Source organism: Balaenoptera ricei, chromosome 5 (assembly GCF_028023285.1).
Source record: "Balaenoptera ricei isolate mBalRic1 chromosome 5, mBalRic1.hap2, whole genome shotgun sequence".
NCBI classification, from domain to species: domain Eukaryota; kingdom Metazoa; phylum Chordata; class Mammalia; order Artiodactyla; family Balaenopteridae; genus Balaenoptera; species Balaenoptera ricei.
The window spans coordinates 70,909,153-70,928,637 of record NC_082643.1 but is presented as its reverse complement, the minus strand read 5'-3'; the positions used below and the strand labels follow the sequence as shown (position 1 = coordinate 70,928,637).

The 19,485-nt window shown below is 35.1% G+C and overlaps 1 protein-coding gene across 4 annotated transcripts in view; it reads left to right on the top strand.

The window, feature by feature from the left end:
• The window catches only part of SLAIN2 (SLAIN motif family member 2), a 79,086-nt gene that overhangs the window by 52,366 nt on the left and 7,235 nt on the right, over nucleotides 1-19,485 (top strand). For 3 of the 4 annotated variants that reach the window (XM_059923054.1, XM_059923053.1, XM_059923051.1), the window contains one exon: nucleotides 1,043-1,120. The exons of the other annotated variant lie outside the window; for it this stretch is intronic. In XM_059923054.1, the coding sequence (XP_059779037.1) occupies nucleotides 1,043-1,120 (78 nt within the window). The remainder of the gene's footprint in view (nucleotides 1-1,042; nucleotides 1,121-19,485) is intronic. 4 annotated transcript variants of the gene reach the window in all.

Sequence of the window (19,485 nt, the reverse complement as noted above, 5' to 3'; positions counted from 1 at the left end):
CTTAATTCTTTTTGGTGATATATCAAGTAATCCATTTATCAACCCAATGTTTGTTTAAACTCTGGCCAGATTTATGGTTTGAGATCTCTTTTTGGGGGCGGGTTGGGGGCGTTGCTTATAAATCCTAGAGGTATATGAAGTCTGACTTTCAAATGGGTAGAATGACATTTTAGAACCACTTAAATAGGTGACTGCACTGGTACATGTGGGAATCATCAGTTCATTGGAGCCAAAGTGAGATTTAACTCTAGATGGCTTTGAACTGCTGCTTAATTGCCAGTTATGAGAGTTTCGCTGCAGTTAATAGATTAGGAGTTCTGAAGAATGCTTAGAATTCCTCATTGATCACTTTAAAAAACAGATGCTCTGACTCTTCCAAATCCCTCAACCCCAACACACACACACCCCTCCCCACCCCGTATGCATGTGTGCATAGTCCAGATATGTTGCTACCCAAAGTCTAAAGTGCAATTAGTTGAATTCTACAGCAAGAGGATGTTGAACATATTAAAGAAACTAGATTGTTTACTCCCTTGAGGACCTGCCTGGTTCTGAGTTTTCTTCTCCTTTTTGAGTATGGGGATTACTATTTCATGTTAGGACAGTTCATCTAACAATAACTGCTTTGCCAAAGTCTGCTTTTTGCACTGAACAAGTACTACATTTATTTTTTTTTTCTGTACTGTGTGCTTGCATTCATCACTTATTAGCTTTGTATTCTTTGCATCCTGTAGCATGTTTGCTGGTGGTTTGTTTTCTCTTTGATATTTTGATTGGTTTACATATTATAGATGTTCTCATCTATAAGAAATAACTTTGGAAAGTATGCACTTTGCTCTAAGATTTCCATTCCCTTTCTTTTCCAACTTAATGCACTAAGCATCACTTTAAGATTCCTCTGCTTCTAGGATTCTAACATAGTCTCACCTTATCTGTTCCTTGATAAGTTTTCAAGTTTGTATTAAAATATTCAAGTTTACAGAAGCTATAGTCTTTATCTTGTCCTTCCAGGCAAATATTACAGTTCCTTATTTTTCAACAGCTTCGCAAAGGCTGAAAAATTTGCCTCGTACTTCCCTCAAAGCCAAACAGTTGCTTCAAACTTCATCTACAAAAAGAGGTAACTACAGCCTCTTACTAAGTTTTAAATTTCAGCAAATGGTCAAGTTAGTTAAATCTTTTACCTTTTGGCATACTGAGTCAGTGATGTCTATAAGGCACATTTTAGTCTTTTTTTTTTTTATACTAAAATAATGTGTATTCATTCTCTGTTACTTGGATAAATCCAGAAGAAACTCATTTTCTACAGAGGTATGTATCGGGTTGCAGTTCTAAAAAGAATAAATGATATGTAGCATTTAATATTAGAGAATTTATCATTTTTCTTACCTAAAACTGAAGGTTATTGTTTTAACTTTGTTAGATAAACTAATAAATGCTTTAAAATGAACCAAATGCCAGGCATTCTGTATGTTATGTTTTTTCTTCTGTCTTTGGTTTTGGGATTTACTTATCTCTAGGATGAAACAGGCGTGTTTTCATATTAGAAATTGATTGACGTTAAAGCAGAGTTGTTAACTGATGATGTTTGGAATATTTATGGAATGGTAGCTTTTGTAAGAACTGACAGCTGAAGAAATATATGAAGGTTGACATCGAAGTTATCATGTTGGTTCCAAGAGATTGGATGTATGGACAGCTAGAAAGAAGTAGAATTGGGAGAAACACTGTGGGATTAGATAGACCAGCAGTAATAAGAATGAATAGAAACCTCAGAGGAAATGGGACAGAACAAATATAGGCAAATATTTCCCCTATCCAGGACATGTAGATTTCCTGCTAGCTTCAGAACTCAGTAAATAACAAAGCTATATAAGAAGGATAAAACACTAACAGGACATTATATGGAAAGAGGAGGTTTGGGATTTGATTTGTTGAAAAAACGATTTAGTTAATATGGTTATAAAAGTACTGAAATAGGTACTTTAGCAAGTTCATTAATGCAAATGTTTTAGCAATGATTTGGTGGATTAAGTATAATTTAAGGAAATAGTTTTAGATATTAGAATCCAAAGAAAAGAGAATAGTCAAATAGAAAAGTAGAATGTTGGAATGTTTGTGTTTTGGATGTCAGGGGCTGATTATAGGCCTCTAGTAAGGGTGTGTTTTGGTGCCACTGTCAGAAATAATAATAGACTGAATAGATTATGCTCTTTTGATGGAGAAGAAGGTGACTTGTTAAGTATCATTGTAGAAAAGGTTCTTAAATTATTTGAGGACCTTAAACCTCTTTTTTGAGATTTCCAGATACTTTCGAGTACTTCTAGGGGTAGAAGGTAGGTGAAAACAGATGATTATAAAAGGATTGTAGTATCTATACCAGGGCAAGAGAGGATTTTAAGTTTATATAAATTTTATTTTTTGTATGCCTCTATAAGCTGCTTCATAATGTTTTTTGGCATTAGGTACACTTATATAATTTAAAATTTTTACTTGAAGATTTTATGTTGCTATTTATTAGATCGAGAAGATCATAACTTCTGGCTGATTTTTTTTGGGGGTTGGGGGACGCCTGTGGAGGTTACATTATTTTTGTGATTCTGAACTACCAAACTGCCTACCCTCTGTGATAAGATAACAGGAAAACCCAGTCTCATAATTCCTGGTACCTCTAGCTGTCTAGATGACATGGTAAAGAGAGAGAAGTTTGTGCGTGTACATGTTTGATTTTTTGTTCCTTTTTGTTTCATTTTGTTTAATCTCTCATTTATCTTAATCCAGACTCCCTTATTTTCTGGTCGTACTGTGGCTTGGTGATCATCATTTTATACTATAAGTTCTAAACCAATTGAAAAAGGAACAATATATGATAGGATTTAAAATACTAGTTTAATTACTGGTAAAGCTGAGTTGGAGAATATCTCTTGGATCCAAGGTCAAAATGGATTTTCTAATTTACCCTCATGTCTAGACTTTGAGAGAGAGGAGTCTGCATTGGACTGTGGGATTCTCTGCTATTGTGGGGATGTGAAGCAGACAGGATTCAGACACCACGTTTTCTTAGGTATCTTTGCACATTAATCCCATCCAATAGGGAAACATGGACTAGATAGTAAATTGCCACATAAATCAGTTGTTCCTCATCCTGGGGATGAGCCTATAACATTTTCTAGAAAGCTGATTTACTTATTTTAAGGGCTCACAGAATCATGGGAAGAGGAAGAAGATGGTTTCCTTAACTATTGGAAAAATGGTCACTGATTTTAATTGCATTTAGTAGTAGCTGGAGTTTGAAGATGTGAAGGGAAGTAAAACTGTGTTGCCTGGCACAAAGAAACACACCATAAACATTTGTTGATGAACACGCTCATGCCACTAACTCAGAAAGGGCTGGACACATCCCTCATTGCGTTTTCTTCTTGCAAAGCTTTTGTGTTTCTTCAGCCCACTTTTCTCTTTGAGGAAAAGAATGCAGTGTTTTTTTAAGACTTCGTAGAAGTGACTGCTTAAACTGCTTTGATAAAGATATATTTTATTTATCTCCAGTTGCTGGGAACTCAGTCAAGTAGAGATAAACAGGGTAGAAACCTCAACAAGTCAGGGGAAGAAAATGAAGACTAATTAGAGAAGTGAATGTAGAGATAAGGACAAATTTAAATTTACAAACATATTTTTATTTAGAAGGAAAGAAACAACTAAGGAGGAGTTCATGATGGTAGTTGTCTAATACTGCTTTAATTTTCTAATTCACTATGTTTTGAGATATTTAAGGTGACATAAGCAATATTTATAAGAGGCCTTATTGATATGAACCCAGGAATTTTGTCATTACCCTGGATCCAAAATTTAAAATTTCATGTTCCCTTTTCTGTCAGCTAACACATATTGAATCTGAAGCATAAACATTATATTATTTATGCATTATTATATATTGTTATATTATAATGCATTATTATGCATTATATTCTTTTCTATTTTTTTCTCTGTTCTAGTCCCTCTTTACTTTTTCTTCTGTTAACAGTTGTGATCAAAGCCAGCCTCTGCCATAAACAGTTGTTAGATACAGTTAAAATGATAGGAGTTGCTCTCCCTCCCATGACGGTTATATACAATTGGGAGAAGGAAAGGAGAGAGCATGGGGGCTGTTCTTGGCGCTCCCTCCAAACACACAAATTTCTGTTAGATCATTTCATGCTATCTTTGGAATGATACTTGAATAGGTTTTATTTACATTTAGACTTGCTAAGGCTTTTATGATTTTCTAAGATTCTTTTTTCCTCTTTAGTTAAATCTTGACTACATCTGTCAATTTCCTTTGCTGAAGAAAGTCCTAGATCAAAATTTCCACCTCTCTGAAATTTGTGCCTTGATTTTCCTGATTAAATAGGACTGCATTTTAAAATATTAAAAGCCTTTAACATTCTGTGGTTTTAAAAAATCACCTGATTCCAATTAACCCTCATTATATTTTTATTCCTCCCTAACTCCCAAGTTTATAGATAAGGCAAAATGCTGCTACCATTAGAGGAGGAAACATTTTTTACAATAGTAAAACTACAGCTTAGTGCACCTCTTCATATACTCTAGTTTTCCCTCAATTTATACTTTAACCTTATTAAAGTATTTCTCTCCATATCTGGAGATTGTAGAACTTTTTGTCTTGTCCTTTCATAAACTCTAGTACATTTGTCTAAGAATATAAGGATTAATAAATTTAAAAGGATTTCTAATTTATAAATCTATTTTTTAATCTTTGTTATTTTAAAATATAGCACAAATTCAGAAAACCATATAATACGTAGAGAGCTTAATGAATTCCTATAAGGTGACCCCCTTGTAACTACCGGTCATATCAGGAGACTAGAACTTGCTACCTCAGATGCTCTATACCCATCTGCTTCCAAACACAACCCTCTCTTGACCCCCTCTCCCAAGAATAGCCATTCTTCCAAATTTTTATAGCGATCACTTCCTTACTTTTCTGTATAATTTTTATCATCCAAGTAATGAAATTATAGTTTTGCCTCTTTAATATATGTCTTTTTTAAGTTTCTCTTAATTTATAGTTTTCCTCCAACTCTTTACTCCCCCTTGCTGTTTGAAGAAACCAACAAATCACTTGTCCTGTAGATGTTAACACAGACTGGATTTTCCATGGTGTCATTTATCAGGTTCCTCTGTATTTCCTATAAATTGTTAGTTATCTACATGCTTAATTAGATTCAGTTATGTTATTTTTGGCAAGACTACTATATAGGTGGTGGTACTTCTTGGCGTTGCCTGTTTCATGTGATATTAGCAGGCATTGATGCATAATGCCTATGTCCTTACTTTATTAGGAATTGCAGAATTGGGTTATTTCAATTCTAACATTCCTAAGAGAAACTTTTCCTTATTCTTTGGTTAACCAGCACTGAGGTTTTATTTCAATACTTGTTCTTTCCCTTTATTTACCAGTTTACAAAATAAAAAATTGGCAATCTAGGATCCTCCAAAGGTGACCAATATTTTTCATATATATATATATACACGCACACATACATATATATATATATCTCATTATAAACTTAACAGATTTAAACATTTTTTAATGTGTTTCGATCTGAGTATTTTCCCAACTTTGGTAGAAGCATCTTCAAGTTGGCGTTCAGGTCTTTTTGACACAACCCTGGTAGTCTTTGATAACGTCTTGATAACTGGTATGACAAGACAGGCTCATCTTATACATTTCCTGCCACAGACCTGAATTTAGTTATTTCTCAAAAAAAATCCTGATTTCTTTTGGTAGGAAATGGAATTTCAAAACTAAAGTCTGAGTTTTTAGTTGTGCTCTTTACTATCCAGTTGGTCATTGTTTCTAGTTCTTTTCAGTTACTAGAAATATATATGTGTAGATTTGTGTTTGTATATTTTTTAAGATTGAACGCCTTAATGAGTTCATGCTGATACTTCCTAATCAAATTTAGGGCTTGAGGGTAATTACTTAACCTCTTTTAACTTAAAGCTTTCTTTATTTTATTCTTCTCCGAGAAGCCTATCTCTCAGAAACACATAGAAATAGAGTATCATTTAATAATTGTTTTCTCCCACGTTTTACACAGAATCTTCTGGGGATAACATTAGTGTAATACCATACAGTATGGTTACTAAAAGCAGTTTATAAAACTTTTTACATAAATAGGTTACTAGGGGATGAGGGGGGAAGGGATAAATTGGGAGATTGAGAGTGACATATATTCACTACTATATATAAAATAGATGACTAATAAGAACCTGCTGTATAGCACAGGGAGCTCTACTCAATACTCTGTAATGGCCTATATTGGAAAAGAATCTAAAAAAAGAGTGGTTATATGTGTATGTATAGCTGATTCACTTTGCTGTACACCTGAAACTAACACAACATTGTAAATCAACTATACTCCAATAAAAATAAAAAAAGCTTTTTCCATAAATAGCTACTATATACTCTCCTTTATATGCCTCATTTAGTCTCAGCCCTACATTTAAATAATATTTGATGCTTGCTACCTGTCTGTTGATATTGTCTCACCAGTGAGTTTTCTTGTTTAAAGCTTATCCTCTGTTAGATTCCTTAAGGAGTTAATGGGAACAATATCTGTTCCCTCAATTTTTGCATGTCGATGACAGCTTGTCTGCTCTTTTTATATTTGAAAGTCGTTAGCTAGATATGAAATCTTTGGCTCACATTTTCTTTCCTTGAGTATCTTAAATATATGACTCCATTTTTGTCAGGAATAAAGAATTGTTTCCATTACAATCGTTTGGTCTTTTTATCTGGATGTCCAAAGGTTGTTTTCTTCTCCTTCGAAGTTCAGTAATTTATGAGACTATGTCTTAGTGTTTGTCATTCTGAGTTGATTTCCCCAGATAGGTGGTGTGTTATTTTAATTTGAAATTGCAGAGTTTTAAAAATTTTAGGCAAGTTCTTTACAATTATAGTTTTTTTTAATTGTGTTCTTTTGCTTTGGCTTTCTTTTTTTGTGGGGACTCTTCTTATACACATGTTGGGTGTTCTTTGCCTTTCTTCTGTGTTTGTTGCCTTCTCTTGAATCCTTTTCATCTTTCTTCATTTCTTCTTGTTCTATAAAAGTTTATTTTCATTGTTTATTTCTTTTAAAGCATAAGATACTGTATATGGTGACTCTTGTGTTCCTTCTTTCTTAGATTTCATTTTGAAATGATTTATTTTATGTCTGATTCTCTTCTGTGTTCCACCACCTCCCTTTTGAGTGTTTTTTCATTCTGATTTATGTTCTTTCATATCTTGTTATTTTCATCTTTTTGTGCATGTGCATGGTGGACATATTTGGCAAGGTTTCACCATTGGTAGAAATATTATTCTATTCCTTATTCTCTCTATTTTTTTATTTAGTAATTTTATATGGGATTTTGCCTTACTCTTTTTCTATTGCTCATTTTTCTGTGAAATTGGTTTTTCTAAACGTTTAGAAAGGGAGTTTTAAGATTTTCTAATTTATGGCTCTAGTGCTCCCTCTTCTTTTGTTTTAGGAAACTGTTCAAAAATATGGCTGTTTATTTTCTGAGATTTCTTGCTTTTACTCCCCTCCCCTGTTTTAAAATTCATCCTTTTAAAGTGTATAAATCAGTGTTTTTTAGTACAGTTGACCCTTGAACAACACGTGTTTGAACTGTATGGGTTCATTTATACACGGATTTTTTTTTTTTTTTTTTATACACGGATTTTTTTTCACTAAGTATGTGCTACAATACTACACAATCTGTAGTTGGTTGAATCCACAGATGCAGAACCATGCATGTAGAGGGCCAACTGCAAAGTTATATGTGGATTTTCCACTGTGCAGAGGGTCAGCACCCTTAACCCCCTGAATTGCTCAAAGGTCAACTGTATATTCACAGAGTTGAGCAACTGTTAACCACTGTCTGATTTTAGAGATTATCATCACCCCATAAGAAACACCATGCCCATTAACAGTCACTCCCATTCCCCACTCCTTCCAGTCACTGGCAACCACTAATCTTTCTGACTCTGGATTTGCCTGTGCTGAACATTTCATATCAATGGAATCATACAATATGTGATCTTTGCAGCTGGCTCTTTCAAACAAATTTTGTTTATCCATTCATCAGTTGGTGGACATTTGAGTTGTTTCCACTTTGTACCTGTTGTAAATAATGCTGCTAATGCTGCAAATGTTTGCTGGTAGCTTATTTATTCTTATCTATCAGTCTTTTTGTATGTATGGAAGAAAAGCTAGTGAAACCTGTTCCCAGGGGTTTCTTCTGCCTCTTATGTTTAATAAATATTCTCTTGATAAATATATGCTTACAGAAATAATGGTAAGTACTGTACCCTAATGAAAGAAGAAATCAAGGGATTCTACGTCTTGTTATTTTTTTATGATTACTTGTCAGCCATTACAAATTTAATATGCCTTGGTGTTGTATCTTATAAAACCTGCATAGGATAGTAGCCCCACAAATAAACTTTCTGAGTCTAGTTGAAAATTAAAATGGTGAAAAAGACATTTTAATGTCTACTCCCAGAGGTGTTTCTCTTTTGGTATTACCGAGAGGTAAAGAACACCAATCTGGGAATCAGGAGACCTGAATTCAAGTCCTGACTTTCCTGTTTATTTGCTCAGTTGATTTCTGTGGTTGTGGCAATTTTCCTTCTCTGTAAAGTGGAAGGGTTGTAATAGTTACTAGTATCTCTTTTAACAAGGATGTCTCTTTTTTTTTTTTGGCTGCGTTGGGTCTTTGTTACTGCACGTGGGCTTTCTCTAGTTGTGGTGAGCAGGGGCTGCTCTTCGTTGTGGTGCGCAAGCTTCTCATTGTGGTGGCTTCTCTTGTTGCGGAGCACAGGCTCTAGGCACACGGGCTTCAGTAGTTGCAGCACGCGGGCCCTAGAGCACACGGGTTTCAGTAGTTGCTGCTCGTGGGCTCAGTAGTTGCAGCACGCAGGCTCTAGAACACGCGGGCTTCAGTAGTTGTGGTGCTCAGGCTCAGTAGTTGTGGCTTGCGGGCTCTAGAGCACACGGGTTTCAGTAGTTGCTGCTCATGGGCTCAGTAGTTGCAGCACGCGCACCCTAGAGCACACAGGTTTCAGTAGTTGCTGCTCATGGGCTCAGTAGTTGCGGCACATGGGCTCTAGAGCGCAGGCTCAGTAGTTGTGGCACACGAGCTTAGCTGCTCCGCAGCACGTGGGATCTTCCCGGATCAGGGCTCGAAGCTGTGTTCCCTGCATCGGCAGGCGGATTCTTAACCACTGTGCCACCAGGGAAGTCCTAACAAGGATTCTTTAACTCTGTAATGAGAGAATCATATTTACTTCATCTCTGTGGTCTTTAATAACAAGAAATTATTTTAAAGTCCTTATTATGTCAGTAACCTGTTGCCATCATTTATGGTGCATAGACCATTGAGTGACTGGAATGATATACCTATAAAGTAAGGGATAGTTGACAAGGAAGTATTTTTGTCTTTATTTTTTAAATAATTGAATGGCATATGTACTTTGCTCCCCATCAGTCATGGTAGCCAGTGTTTGGCAATGTGTGTATTTTTATTGCAAACTGTGCATTTATTGGATATTTACATATTTTTAAAAAGTATACAATTAATGTAATTTGTAGTTTGGTTGACACATGACTGTGAAGACAACCACTTGGAGTGTCTAGTTTTTATATTGCAAGATAGTGTTTAATATTGAGATATATTATTTGTAAAACATTTTGTATTCAGTGAGTATCAAGCTAAAAACAGTATACAGTTTACTCAATTTCTCCATTTTAGAGTTAAGTGCCTGCTGAATTATACAAGCCTTAATTAGAAAATAAACTTACCATTTTTATTAAATGCTTATTGAAAGACAAAAATGAATATTCAAAAAATAAGAATCCTCATATCACCCACCATTCCATTTTAGAGATGACTTAGACACCACAGTTAACATTCTTAGTCATATCTCAGTTTTATAAATAGCATTCTAATTCTTGCTTGGAGCAGATAACATTCCTTCATTTTGTGCCTTGATTCAGGTGTAATTCTCGGTATCCACAATGAGTAAAGAGAAACTGTAGCCTGCTGTCATAATTAATTTGGGTAATGGAGCCTAATTTACTTAATCCCTGTATTTTAGTTAATTTATAAGGACAGCTTAGGAGACTGTCCTGAGTGGCATTGTTGAATATCTTTCCAGATAACTGAGCTGCAACAGGCTGAAAAGCACCGTATTCCTTAGATAAGGGAGGCATGGATATGATACGCCTTACAAATCCTATAATATTTTACATTTTACCAACAGTTTACTTACACATTGCTCATTTGATCTTTGCAGCTAACCTGTGATATTTGCCGAGATTTGTTTTATTAGATTTACATCTATATATCTATTTTCTCTTTTTTGGGGTGCAGTGCAAATGGTATTGCATTTAAAATTTTTATTTCCATGCATTTATTGCCAGCGTATAGAGATACAATCGATTTTTGTATGTTAATCTTCCATCCTGTGACTTTCCTGAACTCAAAATTTCTGGAAGGTTTTTTTTGTTTTGTTCTTTTGTTTTTAGATTCCTTGGGATTTTCTGTGTAAACAATCGTGGAGAAAGTTTCTTTCTTTCTTTCTAATCTATATGTCCGTTATTTCCTTTTCTTGTTTATTGCACTGGCTAGAACTTCCAGCATGTATTACATAAGAGTGGTGAGAGCCTATATCCTTGCCTTGTTCTGGATCTTAGAGGGGAAGCATTCAGTCTTTCATCATTAAATATAATGTTAGCTGTAGATTTTTTGTAGGTGCTCTTTATCAAGTTGAAGTTCCTACTCCCTGTTTTTCTGAAAATTTTGTCATGAATATGTGTTGAATTTTGTCAGACACTTTTTTTACATCAATAGATAGGCTCATGTGATTTTTCTTCTTTAGCCTGTTATTGTGGTAGATTACATGGATTGATTTTCAAATATTGAACCAACTTTGCATCCTGGAATAAACCCCACTCAATCATGGTATATAATTTTTTTTTATGTATCACTGAGTTCTTTTTGCTAATATTTTGTTAAGGAGGCTTATGTCTATTTTCCTGACAGATATTGGTCTGTAGGTTTCTTTTTTGACACTATCTTTTTCTGTTTTTGGTACTGCTGGTGATACTACTTTCATAAAATGAATTGTGATGTGTTCCCTCCTCTTCTGTTTTCTGATAGAGAGTATATAGAATTGGTGTTAATTCTTCTTTAAACCTTTGGTAGAATTTTCCAGCAAAACCATCTGGGCCTGGAGGTTTCTCTTTCAGAGGGTTTTGAATTATGAAATCAGTTTCCTTAATAATTATATGGCCATTCAGTTTATCTGTTATATACAAGATGAGTCGTGCTAGTTTGTGCATTTTGAAGAATTGGTTCATTTCATCTAAATTGTCAAATTAATGTGTGTAGGATTGTTCTTAGCACTCCCTTATGATCCTTTTGATGTCTTCAGGGTCTGCAGTGATATCCCATTTTCATTACTGATATTGGTAATTTGTGTTTTCTCTCCTTTTTATTTTGTCAGGCTTGTCAATTTTATTGTCCTCTTGAAAGAAATCTTTATTTCTTTGATTTTTCTCTGTTTTTCTTTATTCAATCTCATTGATTTCTGCTCTTTATTATCTTCTTCTGCTTGCTTTGAGTTTATTTCTCTCTACTTTCTCTAGCTTTTTGAAGTAGGAACTTAGATTACTGATTTAAGACTTTTCTTTTTCCTAATTATGACCCACAAACTTTGATATTTTGTATTTTAATTTTTATTCAGTTCCATGTATTATAAAATTTCTATCAAGAAGTATATCATTTAGTTTTCAAGTGATTTTTTTCATCTTTTTGTTACCTTTTAGTTATTGATTTCTAGTTTGATTGTATTATGGTCAGAGAAAGTACTCTTTGTAATTGCAGTTTTTAAAAAATTGTTGTAATTTACTTTATGGCCCAGGGCATAGTCTATCTTGGCTTATATTCTGTGGACACTTGAAAAGAATGTGTATTCTGCTGTTGTTTAGTGGATTGTTCTATAAATGTCAGTTAGATTCTGTGGTTGGTGGTGGTGATGTTGAGTTCTTACATGTTCTATCAGTTGTTAAGAGGGGGGTGTTTAGGTCTCCAACTGTTGTGGATTTGTCTATTTCTCCTTTCAGTTCTGTAAGTTTATCCTTCACGTTTTTATAGCTCTGTTTAGTACATACACATTTAGGATTGTTTTGTCTTCTTGATAATTTGACCCTGCTTTCATTATGTATTATCCCTCTTTGTCCCTGATAATTTTCTTTTTCATTATCTTCATTATATTGTGTTATTTGCTTGATATATTTTTTCCATCCCTTAACTTTCAACCTCCCTATATTTTTATATTTGGAGTGAGTTTCTTAAAGACAGCATAAAGTTAGATTATGTTTTAAATGCATTTCTACCAAATCTCTGTCTTAATAATTGGTGTAGATGGACCATTTACATTTCATGTAATTATTGATATGCTTAAGTCTGCCATTTTATTTGTTGTTTTTTGTTTTTTCTACTTTTCATTTCTCTATTTTCTTTTTCCTGCATTCCTGTGGGTTATTTGAACATTCTTTAGAATTCCATTTTGACTTATATATAGTGTTTTTGAGTCCATATGTTTGCATATGTAGTGGTTGCATTACATTACATTATGTATACATAACATCATATATACATATCACTGTCTGTTGATGTTATCATTTTATCAGTTCAAATATGTAAACCTTACCTTTTTTCATGTACCTTTACCCTCACCCCATTTATAATTGTCTTAAATATTTCCTTTAAATAATATTTCCAACAACATCGGTGTTATAATTTTTTCTTCAACCTGCACATATAATTTTGAAAACTCGAGGAGAGGGAAAGCCTATATGTCTGCCCATATTTTTGCTTACCTTGTTCTTTCTTCTTTTCTGATATTCCAAGTTTCCATGTTTTTATCATTTTCTTTCTGTTTATAGAATTTGTTTAGCTAGGGATTTTTTGGGGGGATGCGGTCTGCCGGCCACAAATTGTCTTTGTTTTCTTTTGTCTGAGAATGTCTTGATTTTCCTTTAGTTCTTCTAGGATATTTTCTCTGAGTATAGGATTCTGGGTTGACATTTCTTTCAACTCTTGAAAAATATTTGCTACTTTTCTCCTGGCCTCTGAGGGCTATGATGAGAAATCCACTGTTCTTACAATTCGTTTTCCCCTATAGGTTAGGTGTTATTTCTCTCTCTGATTTCAAGGCTTTTTCTTGTGTTTCGTTTTCAGAAGTTTATAACTATGATGTGTCTTGGCATGGATTGCTTTGGATTTACCTAGTTTAGTGTTCTCCTAGTTTTTTGAATCTGCAGGTTTATGTCCTTTGACAAATATGGGAAGTTTTTGTATATGGGAAGTCATTATTTCTCACGGTACTTTTTGTCCTCTCTTTCTCCTTTCCTCCCAGTACTCCAGTGACATGAAAATGTGGGTCTTTTCTTGTAGTCCCACAGGTCCCCAAAAATTCTGTTCATTTTTTTCTTTTTTTTATTGAAGTAGTTGATTTACAGTGTTTTGTTAATTTCTACTGTACAGCAGAGTGATTCAGTTATACACATATATATATATACACATTCTTTTAAAAATTCTTTTTCATTATGGTTTATCACAGGATATTGAATGTAGTTCCTCATGTTATACAGTAGGACCTTGTTGTTTATCCATTCTAGATATAACGGTTTGCATCTGCTAATCCCAAACTCCCAATCCATCCCTCCCCTACTGCCCTCTCCCTTGGCAACCACAAGTCTTTTCTCTATGTCTGTGAGTCTGTTAATGTTTTGTAAATAGGTTCATTTGTGTCATATTTTAGATTCCACATATAAGTGATATCGTATGGTATTTGTATTTCTCTTTCTGACTTACTTCACTTAGTATGATAATCTCTAAGTCCATCCATGTTGCTGAAAATGGCATTATTTCATTCTTTTTTTACAGCTGAGTAGTATTCCATTGTATATATTTAACACATCTTGTTTATCCATTCATCTGTTGATGGACATTTAGGTGGTTTCCATGTCTTGGCTATTGTGAATAGTGCTGCTGTGAATATAGGGGTGCATGTATCTTTTTGAATTGTAGTTTTGTCCAGATATATGCCCAGGAGTGGGATTGCTGGATCATATGCTAGATATATTTTTAGTTTTTTGAGGAACCTCCATACTGTTTTCCATAGTGGCTGCACCAACTTACATTCCCACAAATACTGTAGGAGGGTTCCCTTTTCTCTACACCCTCTCCAGCACTTGTTATTTGTGAACTCTTTAATGATGGCCATTCTGACCAGTGTGAGGTGGTACCTCATTGTAGTTTTGATTTGCATTTCTCTAATAATTAGCAATGTTGAGTTTCATTTCATGTGCCTATTGGCCATCTGTATGTCTTCTTTGGAGGAATGTCTATTTAGGTCTTCTGCCCATTTTTCAATTGGGTTGTTTGTTTTTTGTTTATGAGCTGTTTGTATAGTTTGGAAATTAAGCCCTTGTCAGTCACATCATTTGCAAATATTTTCTCCCATTCTGTAGGTTGTCTTTTTGTTTTGTTTATGGTTTCCTTTGCTGTACAAAAGCTTGTAAATTTGATTAGGTCCTATTTGTTTATTTTCACTTTTATTTCTGTTTCACTGGGAGGCTTTTTGTTTGTTTGTTTGTTTGTTTTTAAGTCTATTTTCTCTATGTTCAGATTGGGTAATTTCTTTTGTTCTATCTTCCAGTTCACTGGGGTTCCCCCAGCCCCCATTCTGCTACTGAGCTCATCCACTGAGTTTTTTATTTTGGTTAATGCATTCGTAAGTTTTAAAATTTACATTTGATTCCCGTTTGTCTGTGTCTTCTATTTATTTGCTGAGACTTTGTATTTTTGCATATTTCAAGTGTTTGGAATTACTCATTCAAGAAATTTTATGATAGCTACTTTATTTTTTGTTAAATATCTTTATTGGAGTATAATTGCTTTACAATGTTGTGTTAGTTTCTGCTGTACAACAAAGTGAATCAGCTACAAGTATACATGTATCCCCATATCCCCTCCCTCTTGCATCTCCCTCCCACCCTCCCTATCCCACCCCTCTAGGTGGTCACAAAGCATCGAGCTGATCTCCCTGTGCTGTGCAGCAGCTTCCCACTAGCCACCCATTTTACATTTGGTAGTGTATATTTGTCAGTGCTACTCTCTCACTTCGTCCCAGCTTCCCCTCCTCTCCCTGTGTTCTCAAGTCTGTTCTCTACATCTGTGTCTTTATTACTGCCCTGCCACTAGGTTCTTCAGTACCGTTTTTTTAGATTCCTTATATGTGATCGCTACTTTAAAATCTTTGTCAAGTATTTCTAATGTCTCTGTCATCTTGGTGTTCACACCTCTTGATTGTATTTCTTTATTTAGTTTAAGATCTTCCTGGTTCTTGGTATGGTAAATTGTTGTTTTGGTTTTTTTTTTAATTGAAATCTGGACATTTTCAGATTATGAGAGTCTAAATCTTATTTAAACCTACCCTTTTATGAAAGGGTATGTCTTTCTCTGACACCACTCAGGCATTTGGTGGATGAGGGGCGGGGGATTTCATTACTGCTATGGGAATAGACGCCCAGGTTCCCCACTCAGTTCCTTTTGACACCCAAGGGGGAGGGACCGACTGGGTGGAGGTAGAAATTTTGGCTACCCATATGGTCTCCACTGAAACTGTGATGAGGGTGGTCTTACTACCAGTGAGCAATCATCAAAGTCCTGACACTCCACTAGTCCTCCTCTGACACCAACCCAAGAGGAGGGAAAAGAGCACCTCATTACTTCCTTCTCTCTTACCTCCCTGGATAAGGTGTTTGTAGGCCTTGTTCAGTCTCAAAAGGATAGAAGTCCAGGCTCCCCACTAGCCTTTGTTGGCATGGGTGAAAGTAGTGCCACAGTTTTTTCTGTGGTGTTTGGCTGGAGCAGAGCACTTATTATCTAAAAGTTTTCTTTCCTAGTCCTTTGGCTAGAGAGAGCAGATTATTTTTTGGTCTGTCATACCCAAAGGCCTTTTTGGGTTGCTGCCTTCTTCAGCTTTAATCTGGGATATATGAGGCAAAAGAAAATCCTGGGAACTCATTACCATGTCACCCCTCAGGTCTCAAGGTTCCTGAGTAGTGTTTCTTCTTCTCTCCATGTTTCAGTCTTATGTCTGTTTTATATACAGTGCCCATGGTTTTAAATTATACTTACTGGGAGAAATAGGGAAAAGTTCATCTATTCCATTTTCCCAAGTGGAAGTATGAGATTCACATTCTTAAAAAATTTCAGGAGACATCCATTTCCCTGGCATAACTATTAATAGTTAAAATGGTGGTGAGAAGTTTTTCCAGAGGAAAAGGCTTTCACAAAGCCTATTTTCAAGATAAGATTTGGTGAGACATTCCAAACATTATAGATATATTCCAGTATTTATAAAGCTGTGATGTAGAAATGAAGCACTCTCAGGGACTTCCCTGGTGGCGCAGCAGTTAAGACTCTGTGCTCCCAATGCAGGGGGCCCGGGTTCGATCCCTGGTCAGGGAACTAGATCCCACATGCATGCGGCAACTAAGAGTTCGCATGCCACAACTAAGGAGCCCGCGAGCCGCAACTAAGGAGCCAGCAAGCCACAACTAAGACCTGGTGCAACCAAATAAATAAATATTATTTAAAAAAAAAAAAGAAAGAAAGAAATGAAATACTCTCAGCCTCATCAAGATGATCTGCCTAATTTCACCATACCCTCTACATCAGTCACCATAAGAAAGAAGCCTAGGACTCCTTGGTCATCTCTCATCTACCAGATTGTCATTCACAATGTCTTAGGGAATCTCTTAACCTGACCTCATTTCTGTCTATCCCCAGCTCTCCAGACTTTTCCAAAATACTCCTTGAAACTCAGTGATCCCCCTCTGAACTTTACTGTTCTTGCCTCCTATCTGAAACCTGCATCCCCACCAAAACAAAATCCCAGTCAAAAGGCTGCCAGTATGGTAAAAAAAACTAGGACTGAAGGTGGCTTTTCTGGAGTTGGTACTGGAAGAAGCAGGTCTAGGCACTACCCTTAGATAGTGGCTAGAGGATAACTTAGGCATAGAGTCTCAGTTATCCAGTGAGCTTCCAGGAAGACAGTGAAACAACTTGGGCAGAGACAAAGGTGGAACTGTAGGGAATGGAATTGAGAAAACACTTTCATAGTCACCTATAGAAAGGGGAAGATGGATTATGTAAGATAAAGAAAAAAAAAAAACTTCTGTGAAGATCATGGAATTTGCAATTCAGGGTACTTGGGTCCTGTGGACATCTTGTCTTCAGTTTTCTACCAGAAGAGACTGTAACAGTTTGTTGGATATAATTGATTCAAGATATAATTGGTTCATAATTATTCTCAATTATGGTCCTACTTTAGAGCCCCTTATGGAGTTTTTTTGGTTTTTTTTTTGGCTGCACCCTGCAGCATCCGGAACTTCCCCAACCAGGGATTGAACCTGCACCCACTGCAGTGGAAGCCTGGGGAAGCACGGAGTCTTAACCACTAGACCACAAGGGAAGTCCTGGAGTTTTTTTTTTTTAATCAGCTTTACTCAGGTGGAATTTTAAATGCACAATTTTAATTACAAGAGTATAGATTCATGCAGCCAGCCCAGTAAAGTCATCGACCATTTACATCATCCCCCAAAGTTTTTTTTGTACTTCCTCCCAGTCAGTTCTCCCAGCCTCAGGCAAATATCTGATTTGTGCTTAGTTACCATAAGTGAGATTTGCCTAATTTTTGAGAATCATCCTTGTTGTATCAGCAGTTTTCTCCTCTTTGTTGCTGAGTGGTATTCTGTTGTATGGATATACCACAATTTGTTTACCTATTCACCTGCTGATGGACATTTGAGCTGTGTCCAATTGAATGGAGTGTTCTATAAATGTCAGGTTAGCTTGATTGATGGTGTTGGTCATGTCTTTGTCCTTTCTGATTTTCTACCTATTTGTTTCGTCTATTACTAAGGAGTGTTGAAATATCTAACTAATTCTGGACTTTTTTAGTTCCTTTCAGTTATGTCTGTTTCATGTGTTTTGTATATTTGTTTTTGGGTATACATAGTTAGTATTCTTATGTCCTCTTGCTGAATCGACCCCTTTAACTTTATGAACTCTATCTCTGATGGTAATTGCTTTCTGATATTATTATAAACACTCCATCTTTTTCATAATCAGTTTTGTATGAGGTAACTTTTTCTATCCTTTTACTTTTAACCTGTGTCTTTATATCTAAAATGTGTTTCTTTTAGGTAGCATGTTGCTCTTGCTTTTTTGTCCATACTGGCAATATTTACCTTTTAATTGGAGTGATCACGATTCACATTTAATGCAGTTATCAATATGGTTGGTTTAAAATCTGTCTCACAACTTGTTTTCTCTTTGTCTCTTCAGATTTTTGTTCCTTTTCTCCTCTGCTTTCAGTCTTGCAATATCTGAGTACTTTTTATATATTGCATTTTATTTTCACGGTTGGCTTACTTTCTCTTTTTTTTTTTTTTTTTTTGCTTTTTATTAAGTGGTTGCTTTAGAGTGTGCAGTGTACATATTTAACTTATTACAGTTATCTTCAAGTAATATACCACTTCACTTATAGTGTAAGAACCTCAGAACAGTATATTTCCATTCCTTCCCATTCTTTGTGCCACATTTATCATTTACTTTTACTCTCTTTATATATATTATATTAAATTGCAGAGAATGTTTTCGTTAGTTTTATTTTACAGTTATCTTTTAGTGAAATTAAAAATGATTTATTAAAGATCTTTTATGTTTCCCAAAATGTTTACCATTCCTGGCTCTGTTTATTGCTTTATGCAGATCAGGGTTACCATTTGGTATCATTTTCCTTCCAGCTGAAGAACTTCCTTTAGCATTTCTATTAGTGAAAGACTTGCTGGCAACAAATTTTCTCATATTTTGTTTGTCTTTAAAAGTCTTTACTTTGATGTTAGTTTTGAATGATAATTTTGCTGGATATAGAACTCTAGATCGAAGTCTGAGGTATTTTATCTTTGTTCCTCTGTTTAAACATTTTTTAAAAATTTATTATTCACTTTTAGAAATTTGATGATGTTCCTTGGTGTGGTGTTCCCTTTGTTTGCCCTGCTCGGGTTTTTTTTGTTTGTTTGTTTTTTAAACTACTTAGATACATGAGTTTAGTTTTCATCAAATTTGGAAAATTTTCAGCCATTCTTCAAATCTTTTCTGTCCCACTTATAACCCCCTTCATCTGGGACTCCAGTTGCATGTATTAGACCACATGATTTTGACCTGTAGATCATTGAGGCTTTATCATTTCTTTTTAGAGTCTTTTTCATTTCTTTTTTGAGTCTTTTTATTTTCTGTATGCTTTAGTTTAGATAATTCTTATTGTTATGTCTTCAGGACCTCTTCTTCTGCAAC